This window comes from Macaca mulatta, chromosome 6 (genome assembly GCF_049350105.2).
Source record: "Macaca mulatta isolate MMU2019108-1 chromosome 6, T2T-MMU8v2.0, whole genome shotgun sequence".
Lineage (NCBI taxonomy): Eukaryota > Metazoa > Chordata > Mammalia > Primates > Cercopithecidae > Macaca > Macaca mulatta.
The window spans coordinates 87,107,791-87,120,389 of record NC_133411.1 but is presented as its reverse complement, the minus strand read 5'-3'; the positions used below and the strand labels follow the sequence as shown (position 1 = coordinate 87,120,389).

The following is a 12,599-nucleotide window of genomic DNA, read 5'->3' as shown; positions in this document are numbered from 1 at the left end:
TTTCCTCCCTTTCTTTGTACTTCGAATCTCAATCTAACACTTATTTGTAAATGGATTCTACAGCAATGAGAATACTAACAACCATTTGTTCATTGAATGCATACTAGGTCAAGTATTATACAAAAATTTTCACTGTGGTGTCAATTTCTATGAGAGCCTTGATAAGCAAGAAAGTGACAGAGTGTGAAAATAGAAGTATAAATATGAATAAAGAATTGGCCCACAAGTCAAGAAAGGTGGTTTCTCGTATGGAATTTGGGCAAGCCAATGCACCTCTCTAGGCTTCAGTTTCCTCCCCTCTAAAATCAGGGAGCTGAATTAAATGGTCTCTTACCCTAAACTCAGGTACATTGCTTGAATATGTAGCCCTGGGTGGAATGAAACAGCAGGAATTAAATTGGCACCAGAGCTCTGTCCCAGATTTGTTTGAAAGATGAGAAGTTGTGGAAATCGTTTGCATGAAGTACCTGGGAAAAGTGGTGCGTGGTGAACCTGGTCAGACTTGGGGATACTGTTGTGGAGACAGATTTTTTCCAGCCCCACTTCCTCACCCCAGGATTTGAGGATGTCAAAGAAGAACTAACTTCAAGGCTTTAGGAGCTAAATGTGTTCAACCCACTAAACTCAAATATTTGTAGGTGACAACATGGTGGCTTTCCTAATAAGCCCTAAGAGACCGCCAGTGGGAGATAAAGTTGTACACCAGGCCCTCTAGTAAACACCAGCGGGAAAAAAGACACGAGACTGAAGAATCAGGAGGTCCTCTAGGTGCATAAAACCGCCTGTCTCCGTGCCCACTGCCACTGCCCTGACGTGACTGTAGTGGCTCATGCTGGGTCTTCCTGCTTCTCCTCTGCCCACAATCCACTCTCCACAGGGCAGCCAGAGTGACTGTCATAAAAAGTAAAACAGAACTTGTCTTTTGCTAAAAGCCCTCATCCAGATCCTCAGAGCACTTCTGAGTGTCTAAAGGTCATAGTCTAAAGGCCATGTCTGCCTCCACCATGTTCACTTGGTGCTAGCCAGACTTGATTTCTGCTCTCCTTCCACCTGGCAGAATACAACATGCTCGTTCCTGCCTTAAGGCCTTTCTACAGGTCTACACTCAAACATCAACTCCCAGGACACACCTTCCTTGGCCACCCAACCTACAAAAGCCCCTCTGCTCTGTCATTCTCTATCACATCAGCCCATTTTATTTTGTTTTAACCTTCTCTGAAATTACCTGAATTTTCTCGCTTGTTTATTATCAATCTCACTGCTAGAAAGTAAGTTCTCATGAGAACAGGGACCGTGTCTTCTAGTTCATCCCCACTGCCTAGAACAAGGCTTGGCACAAAGAAGGCACCCAATAAATAGATCAAAGAGATGAATGTAATACATGAAAGGCATTACAGCGGATATTTCCACCATGTTTACATTTCAAAAACAATCATTTGCATTCTCCATAAAAATCCATCAGGAATATATGACTCCCGTGTTTCCACAGTTCCCAAGATGACACAGTAAGTAAGGAAATGGTCAAGAAATCTCACTCATCTAATGTGTTAATCTCTCTTTTAGCAAGGATCGTGTGTTTTCGAGGCAGCACACATCAAGGGTTCCCAGATATAAAAGACACATAAAATCTATCTACAAGACCAGTTAGTACAAGTAAGTGTTCTAACCAAATAGCCAGAATCCGAAAGTTGGCAATAACCACCTCTCCACCTACTCTGGAGCCCACTGGGAATGACAGCAAACAAAAGCTGAAGTATCGTGCTGAAGGGACTATGTTTCTGGATAAGCACTAGAGAGGACTGCCTTGGTGAACCTATGGAGAGACTAGAAGTACATTCTTTTAAGTGCTCACTTTAGTATTGGCAATATCTGTCTGAATATCATCAATCAATAAGATCTTAGTATTGTTTATCCAGTATCTAAACAGTGAGTCTAAACTTGTGATAACTAAGCAACTTCCACATAGAATGTCAACTTCTGTGGGGGAAGAGAAGATCTAAAAATAAAAGGCAAACTTCAAGGTATCATAAGAAAATCACAGATAACAAGTGCCAGGCACTGTGCTAATGATTTTATATGTATCACCTCATTTAGTTCTTAAAACAGCATCACAGGGTGATACTAATATTACTGGATTCCCATTATACAGGTGAGGAAACAGGCCTAGAGAAGCTAAATATCTTGCCGAGCAATGTAAAACAACTAAGTCGCAGAACTGGAATGTTAAGGGAAGCTCATCCTCTGACCTGTCTCAATGGGGACGCTTGCCAAACGACAGGGAATCAGTCACTACTAAATAGGAGAAGACACGCTTTAGCTCTGTGTGTTCATCATTGAGTACACTAGAATGATGGACAGTCATAATATCCCTAAAGTCAGGAGATGTACAGCAGAAAAAAATAAAAATAAAATTGTCACGTTAATTTCTAAGACCTGAAAAGCTAATTTTCCGTAAAAAAAAAAAAAAAAAGGTGCCATCTTCCTTGACAGGTATAAATATTGACAACTACCTTTAAAGAAGAATTACAGGAGAACTATTTTTATAAGAGCTACAGACTGCTGGAAAAAGGTTGGTAGTTTCAAAGTGTTCTATTCCTCGAAAATGTCAATCAACAGCAGGTTATGGTAAGAGACTCTTGAGTTAAAGGCTCCTCCAGACAAGCTCTCAGCCAAATCTTTGCACTTTTAACCCAAGGTGAACTAGAAACAAAAAGAGGGGAGATGAGGCTGGAGAGTAGCACCAGCTGCATGTTGAGATGCCAAAGTCAGGACTTAAATCCCTCCAACACCTGGATCCTGCCCAATTTACATTCCCCTGGGTGTGAGGGCTGGCTGTGACCCAGCTCACTCACCTCCTTTTATAGATGAGGAAACCAAGACCCAGCGAGTATCACAGTCTATCCAAAATGACAGTGAAACAAGAGCAGAGCAGGATTTGAATTTAAATCTCCCACCACTGTGAGCCGCTTTCCCACTACACCTGTGTACCAAAATTAGTACGTGAGAACTTTAAAACCAGAGCAAAGAAAGGGCTCACATAGAAAGGGATTTTTTTCTGGCCAGAGGATGGTGAAGGCCCTCAGGAAGAGGCAGTGTTTTGTTGGGTCCTGCAGGAAGAGTGTGAGTCCAATCAATGCAGACAGGTAAGAGGAAGAGAGGGGAGGGCCATTGTGAGCACAGACAGCAGTGCAGGTCAGAACACTTTATCAGACAAACGTTCTTCTCTATCCATTATTTCAGAAGCAGGAGAGAGAAGAACCAGAGGAAAGGACTGACAGGAAAACAACATTCAATTGCCATTAATATTTCCCAGAATTTTAATCCATGGGCCCATGATTCAAAGATCATGCTATGTGAAAAACACCTTTACAGCATAATCTATGAGAATGTAATTTAGCCATGGAATTAAATCAAGCTTAAAGCTCAGACATATTTTATGGTATACATTATTACTGTTCTGCTTGGTAATTAGGCACAAATTGCCAACAGCTTATGAATATTACTGTAACTAGTTTAAAAAACTAGTTATACAGCCAAAGCAAGTATTTCTGGGCCAGCTAGACATTATTTGTACTGAGATAAGGGAAGGAATTGGGAAGTCTGTCCTCATCTTTACCAGCTTCAAGCACTTGTTCATGTAACAAACGCATGAGCACCCATTCCATACCACATGCGGAGCTAACGACTGAAGCACCCCAGGCCCATCTTGATCTCACAAGAAGGGACTGTGACTAGCATCTCAGTGTCTACCCTGTCCCAGCAATAAAACACCTGGGCGGTGAATTCCGCTTGGGCCAGAGAGTTACAGGGTTCGAGCGCTTCCTGGGAATCTTCCTGTTCTGCACATTTGACTCATTTTCTTCCCACCTAACAAACTGAGAAGCTGTCAACCACTCTCTCCCCTCCCTCTCCATCAGTTGAAATTTATATTATTTATACTAAAAACAAAAACCTTACAAATGAACTGAAAACCCCAACTTTAACTGCTGTTGAAAATCCATCCACTAAAAAAACAGTCATTTGGTTTAGCAAACAAACAATCCTGGCAGAGCTGAGATTGCAGTGGGTACGCTGGGTTTTCCCTAAGCAGCAGTCCTGGGCTGCCTCACAAGGTGACAGGGGCCAAGACACTGACCCCTTAACCCACAGGTGGCGGGTGGGGCTGGGGCAGCCACAGTCCCTGGGCCAGCCTCCTTGGCGTCTGAGCAACCTCTTCCTTCTCCTTTTAATCCGGTGTTCCATTAAAATATTATCATTTTCTGTATGATGCAAAGTGAAAAAGGTTGGAAAGCACTGGCTTGCCTTAAAATATGTTTATGTTTTGGGAAACAGTTCAAGACGACGCAACCTGAGTAACTTCTGGCAGATCATTTCCCCTTTCTGAACCATAGTTTACTCAGAAGTATGAAGAGGTGGTTACACTAAAAGATCCCAAATTTCCCTTTTAGTTTGACAGTAAAATTATTCTGTAAATTGGGGAAATCCCCATATAATATCCTGAAAAATAACATTTTGTGTAGAAAATAAAAGGCAAAAAAAAAAAAAAAATTTCAAGTGAGACTTGGAGACTGCTAAAGGCTTCTAGCTAATCCTTACTGATTTAATAAATCTGATTAGGTGCCAGCTATGTGCCAGAGAACTGTGACTGATACAGGGATTACACATAGGTGACAGAGTACAGTCCCTGTTTGCTTCATGCTTACAGTCCACTGGGAAAGGCAGATAAAAAAAAGAATGATTATAATTTGGCGGAATAAGTACTGAGATGTGGAGAAACAGAGTGGCAAGGGTATGTGAGAGGGCTACCCATCCCAGCTGGGCAAAGGAAGGCTGAGTGCAAGAGCTGACATCCAAGGCAAGACTTGAACAAGCCAGAGCTGGGGAGTGGGGTGGGTGATTGGTGGGTGGATGTGGGAGTGTGTGAGGCGGGAGTGGTTGGGGTGGGGAAAGATGACATTCTAGGCAGAGGGAACACCATCTGCCAAGTTCCAGAGGCACAGTGACTTGGGAACGGCATGAACTCCAATCTGGCTGGAGTGTGAAGCATGAATTCAAAAGGGAGAGTGGCATGGCAGGTTCCAGAAGCCTTGTGGCTGCAGAGTAGAGAATCTATGGAGGTGGGCAGAGTGGAGGAGGAAGCTCCAGTGGTGACCACATGTATAAATGCTTGGATTATACAGTGAATCAAGGAAGAGGAAAAAAAGAAAGAGGGTTTTAAAAAGTATTCTTAAAACTGGGAGAGGAAAAGCGGGCAGAAAGTTGGCTTATTCAGAAGCACTATAATAAGTTCACGTAATACAGAATACAGAAAAGTATACTCTTAATTACATTTACAAAACACCAGTTCTTAAAACCCCATGATTATCAAAAACAACAATGTCATTTAACTTTGAAATTATTTTCAGGGTATATTTTATAATTAACATTCATAAAATATTTTAAATTGAATTTTACGTAAGTTCTTTCTCAACACTATCCCTATATATAAATTTTTACCCTGAAAAATAGAATGCACTTCACCATAGCAACAGTTCTATATCAACTCCTACACAAGTTAGAAAAAGCATATGTAATAGAAACGAATATTCTGGAATATTCTGAGATGCCTGCTTGGAAAAAAAATTACTCCATTTATTTTGTAAAGATTTAAATATAAGAGTTCAATGTTCTTTAAAACATTATTGTAATTAGACAGAAGGCTATTTTAGTTCTTCAAATCTTGTTTTATTAAAGCGTAACTTACTTTTTAAAAGAAAGGAATGAAAAAGGAAAGAAAGAAGTCAATTTCTTGGGGTAATATTCTTGGGGTCAAGTAGATGGGCATGGAAACAGTAACAGGAAATTATTTTAAGAGACTTATAGTCCTAATATTTAGTTGCTTAGTTTATATTTAACTTACATTACTTTCTCAAGAAAAGCCATATCCTACTGGTATTATGAGAACTGAAAAAAAATTCTTATGTTGACATAGTCTCTTTTTTTTTTGAGACAGAGTCTCGCTCTGTTGCTCAGGCTAGAGTGCAGTGGCCTCTCAGGTTCAAGCAATTCTCCTGCCTCGGCCTCCCGAGTAGCTGGAATCACAGGGAGGCGCCACCAATCCCAGCTAATTTTTATATGTTTAGCAGAGACAGGGTTTCGCCATGTTGGCCAGGCTGGTCTCGACCTCCTGAGCTCAACTGATCCTCCCGCCTAGGCCTCCCAAAGACATAGTCTTCTTTTTAAAGACAGTAAAAAGATTGGTACTTATTAACTTATTTGATTAATAAATATAAAAATTTCCTAATACGAATGAACAGGTTTATAGACACCAGGTCTTAGGTTGCTATGGTATGAATATTTGTATCTCTCCCAAATTCGTATGTTGAAATCCTAACCCGCAAGGCAATGGTATTAGAAGATGGAGCCTTCAGGAGATGATAAGTTCATGAGGGCCTGAGAGTGACCCCTTCCCCCTTCCACTGTGTGAGTACATGGGTAAGAGACCCTTTACCCATTCCACCATGTGAGGTGCCATCTAGGAACCAGGAAACAGGCCCTCACCAGAAACTGATCTGCTGGTACCTTGATCTTGGACTTTCCAGTCTCTAGAACTCTGAGAAATAAATTTCTGTTGTTTATGAGCTACTCAGTCTATGATATTTTGTTACAGCAGCTGAACAGACTAAGACATGCATTATATACTACCAACAAGTCTTGTTACGATATGAAAATGCAATATTAAACTAGATGTCATTCAAAGTATTTCCTTTCACATCTCCCTCTCATGGCCAGCCAAATGCACAATGCCACACATCTCTGCCACCCTTGCTCACAGCCCGAGGTAGAATACTCTGTTACAGTCCCAGCTCACTACTATTCTGAGCTTTCTCTGACCTACATTCCAAATGCTCCCCTACATCTCAATTTTTCACTGTCCTCAGAAAAATTCCTTAGTACTTCTGTTTCTAACCACCTTGCTTAACATTTCCTTCATACACTAAAATGAAACCTGGCTGGCTGTTTGTTATTCCCCTGCAGCTCCCTCATTTGGGGGCTGACCTTTTTCTGCCACATCCAACCATGGACCATATACCTCAGGGTTCAGGGTTCAGAAGTTCTTCTTTGCTTCCTTAGGGCTTTACCACTGCCTGTCTTCAATCTAAGCCATCTATAAACTTCACAATTCCCAATCACCATTCCTTGCAATCTCGGACACCTGGATCCTTGTTGTCCTCTATGGCTAATCTTGCTGTTATCTTAGATTTCAACATTCACGTGGACAACTTTTTCCCAAACTCTGTTCCTTGATCTCTTCATCTCCAAAGACCTTCTCCCTTCTGCTACCCACCTTCTATAGCCATACATAGGATCTTGCCATCACCCAGAAGACCACCACATCTGATATCCGAAAGTCTGGCATTTTATTCTTTGACACCTTCTCTCTCACATAACTACTCCCTACATATTAATTTTTTGACCCATCACCATCCCATTTTACCCCATGTCCTTGACCAAATTCTCATCAGGTTTCTCTGAGCCCTATTCTGGACTAGTTCTCAACTTTGACCTATAAAAACCTACAGACTTTGAATAAAAATGATTTTGTCCACCCTCCCTACTTAGAAGCAAGCCCACTAGCATAGTTTCTAACAGCTCAAGGCTGCATCCTTAGGATGACCCCAGCCCCACTAAAAGTACCTGCCTGAGAAAGCTTGGTGCTGCCAGGATTCACCATTCCAGTCAAAATTTGGTGACAGGCAGCCAGATGCTGAAGCCCTTCTTAGAACAGTTACCTTAGAAAGCTTGCAATTATAAAGACTTTTTCTGCCCCTCTGGGATGTAAATCTATCACCCAAAATTGTCTTTTTAAGGACCAGAGAGCTGACTCTTTGAAATGTGGTATTAGCAAACAATTAGTAAACCCACATGGGTTTCACATAACCACACCTCACTCGCTCTCCTCCCCCAGCTCATTCCCTTTCCCTGTTCCCTCATACTCCCTTTAAAACACCCAGTCATCTATGCCAAAATGAAGTCAAGTTCAATTCACACCGGACTCTTCCCTACTGCAGGAGTATTATTGAATAAGATCAATCCTTACCACTTCAGTGCCCAGCTCCATTTAGCTTTGACAATGGAACTCACACACCCTGCCACCACTTCACTATTTTTCCCCAGCTTCTATCACTCTCTTGCTAGTATTCTTAACCTTTTAGGGGGAAAAATGTAAATTTCTTCATATAAGTAAACTGGCCTCTTCCTTATCTCTGAACACTTCTTTCTTTACACTCTGCACTCCAACCTCACTCATCGTCTTTCAGTTCCTTGAATTCATCCTGCTATGCTTCACTTCCAACAACTGCCATGCTGGTTCTTCTACCTGGAATACTCCCCTAACAATACCATGGCTTGCACCGACTCATTCTTCAGTTGGTATCTCATCCCTGGGGAACATTCCTCAATGCTTCCCTGCCCTTGGGTTAGGTTAACCTGCTACCTATCCCCAGGCCATCCTGGTCTCCTCCAACATGCCATGCACTAAGCTGTATTGCACTAGCCTGTCTTCTCTGCTATACAACAAGCTCTGTGAGGGCAGGGAAGACTTCTGTCTTGCTTACCACCCTCTGTTCCTAATACTCGCTTCATTACCTGAGACACAGGCACTCAGTAAGTATGTGTTAAATAAATTAAGTATTCAGGATCATTCGTGTTATGTAAGAGAAATACAGCCCCTATAATGAAAATTCTCATCACTGGAATCTGCAAAGGCATCTCTGATTCTTTCACAGAACATCTGAAAATAGTCACAGTACAAAGGATGGAACACTACATGCTAATATGAATTTGCAAAAACTATGGTATTATTCCAACTCTATTTGCATATTGGGTATTTACAAATGTAAAATATTTTTATTGGGTTACCTAGGATAACTAATTAGAACTAAACTTTTAGTTACTAAACCTATTGATAATCTTTCATTGGAAATAGCACCAATTCCACATTTCATGGTAAATATAAAACTATGTCCAGACTTAGCCCATTTAAAGCCAAAGTTGAAATTTGGGTAACTTTTTTTTTTTTTTTTTTTTTTGAGACGGAGTCTCGCTCTGTCGCCCAGGCTGGAGTGCAGTGGCCGGATCTCGGCTCACTGCAAGCTCTGCCTCCCGGGTAACTTTTAATTATAAAAATGTTTCTTTCGTATTTAAAAGTTTGGGATGTTATGTTGACTTATTGTTTTGTATTATATGGTACTTACTGATAAATCTGTACTATTGGGAACATATTGATCCTGTTCTCCCAGCAACACATCAATCACAGGATGCCTTCCATTTTTTATTATGATTTTTCTTTCTTCTTGTACAGTTGGTCTGCAAAAAGAAGTATGTTTCAATTTACTAAGCATGGAAATAGCCTTAAAAAAAAAAAAAAAACTAAGACAGCATGAAAAATTTCAGTGCTGTTTGTACGACAGAAAACAAAACTTTAAACATAGATTTTAAGAACATATGTCCAGAATAAAACCTTGAGTATAAAAGTTAAATTTGAACTATAAAATAAAAATTGGGAAAATATTTATTATAATAATTGTGCAATGAAGCACATACTTTAGAAGAGTCTTATAAATGGCTTCACCCTTGTAGTTTACCTTTACGAGATCTTTTTTTTTTTTTTTTAAGAGACAGGGTCTCACTGTGCTGCCCAGGCTGGAGTGCAGTGACTATTCACAGACACAATTATAGCACACTACAGCCTCAAGCTCCTGGGCTCAAGTGATTCTCTTGCCTCAGCCTCTTCAGGAGGCTGGGACTATAGGTGCATGTCACCATGCTGGGCTTTATTTTTCATTTTTCTATTATTGTTTGAGATCAAACCAATATTTTCACTAGTAAAGATAACAGTTCAGATTATTGCTACTTATTTTCATTAATGAATATAATAAAGCAAATCACATAAAATTATTTCTAGATGTAATTATTAAACTATGTGTTGGACTTGGAAACGAAATGACCTAAAATTTTCATACGTTATTTCATTAAAACATCTTTCTATGGTCTTTTGTATCTTTTACTTGGATACAAGAATCATATTTTGGCCTTGTTGTTCTTTAAGTTTTTTAAAGACCTCTATATCTGTTTTATCTACAGCTTTAGCTGTGTAGTCAAGACCCTCTGAGCCCTGCCTTACTCTCAGCTCTCCTTCCCAGATGTTACTACTGAGACCAGCTTGCTGTCTACCTTTTCCAACCTTCTTCTGTGCATTTATGTTTATGTATGCATCATACTGGTTGTGATTTCTTTAGAAAAGTCATACTGTAATATATCATTCTGTAATTTAAAAAATTCGATAGTTTATTTTAACTCTCAGTACATACATAAAAAATAGATTTCACCATTTACTATCTGGATATAATATATTCCTTTAAAGTCATTTCACAAATAATTTTACAGAAATGAGAATAAGGGGATAGTAAAAAAAAAAAAAACCTCATGACAGATTTTAATAAGAATTTAAACACAGTAAATCTCAAAGTTTTATTCCATATTCTCCTGGTTTTCAAGGCATATATATATCTGAAATGGGTAACACATTCTGAAGGTCATTGCTCATCAGCTGTCAAGCATGCATCTGGAACATATTCATTCATAAATACTAAATTCCAAATTTCAATACATTTCTAATAGGTTCTAGAGCAGATTATTTCTGATTCTTTTCACATTTGTATCAACGAAAATATAAATACTTGAAGTTTTCAAAATATTTTAAAGCTTATAATTTTCTTAAAGAGATGTCAGTTTTGCTCCATAATTGCAAAATATTTTCATTTTTTGACTTATCAACACCAATTAGAATAATCAAATGAGTACCTTTATTTCTACATCATCTATATCCTTTCAATCTCCTGTCTGTCTATAAATTATAACCTATAAATTGTATCAAGTAAATTTTAATGAATAAATATTATAAAAGATAGAAGAATACTATCACGTCTTTCAGCAAAACAGGACAGTCCAGGTTCTTGTCACCAAATATCACATGATGAATGTTTCCTATTGAATGATTAACTGGACGAGAATAACAGAGTTCATTTTGCCCTTACAAATATATTATTCACACACCAATCCTTGAGTTTGAGAAAATTCACCTAGGATATTGTCTGAGCATTCAGAATCTCAGATTTTGCTGATACATGAAATTTCACCATCACCATGAATATCCAGGGCACTGGTTTCTTTCTCTTCACATTCATCATCTGATGAACCTAATAATTATGAAAGGCCTTCTGTCAATTTTTTTCTCTTTGCCTTTATGGGTGAACAATGAAAAATTCTGAATTTTCAACTGTGTTCAATGAAAGTTAGAAGCAGACTCCAACTGTGGCATCTGCACTCTTCTTTTATAAACCTTCTTGGAAGATGATGTAACACGGGCAATACAATAAGAAAACGGATGATGTGACAGTGATTTCTCTCCTCACCTCTGCATCATCATTCTCCCATTTTCTTTTCATTTTAGACTTTTTTTTTTTTTTGAGACAGAGTCTCGCTCTGTCGCCCAGGCTGCAGGCTGGAGTGCAGTGGTGTGATCTCAGCTCACTGCAAGCTCCACCTCCTGGGTTCACGCCATTCTCCTGCCTCAGCCTCCCAAGTAGCTGGGACTACAGGCGCCCGCACCACACTTGGCTGATTTTTTTTTATTTTTAGTAGAGACGGGGTTTCACTGTGTTAGCCAGGATGGTCTCAATCTCCTCACCTTGTGATCTGCCCGCCTTGGCCTCCCAAACTGCTGGGATTACAGGCATTAGCCACCGCACCCAGCCCATTTTATACTTTTATAGTATAGTTGAAACAAATGATAAACAATGTTAAAACAATTCTCAGGATGATGAAATAACAAAATGTTCCAAGATATAGAAAAAATAAGATCACTAAAGATCCCAAAATGCATCTTACATTTATAAAAGAATCCAATAAACCCACATGGTAAGTGTAAGACAGAGTAAGTTTTACTCTCCTTTTTAAAGGGAAAAAAGTAAACTTTGTTCTTTAAATGGCCTTTAAGAAACTGAAGTTAGGTTCAATAGACCCTTATGGTAGAGTATATTGAAGATCACTTCTTGTCAGATATTCAGCATTCTTTCAAAGCTGCCACACATTTTCCACTGTTAAACATTTAGATTGCATCCAAATTCTTGCTTATAAATGATGATGCAATGAACAATCCTATACACATCTCCACGTGTACACGTCCAAGTGTTTCCCAAAGCTAGAGTAAATTTTTAAAGTGTGATTCCTAAGTCATAGGGTATGCATATTTTTTATTTTAATAGATAACAGTATATATACCAATCTACCTACCTACAAGCAGGATATGAAAGTTAACTTGTTTTCTCATACCCTCACCTAAAGTTGGATTATTAAACTTTCTAATGTTTGTCAACAAAACAGGTAAACAGCGTTATCCCATTGTTTTAATTTGCACTCGCTGATTACTAAGATTGAACATCTTTTCATCAGTTTCTTGGTCATTCGTTGGTCTTTTTCAAAAGCATAATATCCTACCATCGACCTCCTGTAGTTCTTTGACTCAGAACTTTCAAGTGTAACCACATTTCTGAACT

The 12,599-nt window shown here is 39.2% G+C and overlaps 1 protein-coding gene across 1 annotated transcript in view; it reads right to left on the bottom strand.

Moving 5' to 3' along the window:
* MSH3 (mutS homolog 3) overlaps nucleotides 1-12,599 on the bottom strand; it is a 220,591-nt gene that overhangs the window by 75,383 nt on the left and 132,609 nt on the right. The window contains exon 19 of the mRNA XM_015140339.3: nucleotides 9,237-9,348. Within this exon, the coding sequence (XP_014995825.2) occupies nucleotides 9,237-9,348 (112 nt within the window). The remainder of the gene's footprint in view (nucleotides 1-9,236; nucleotides 9,349-12,599) is intronic.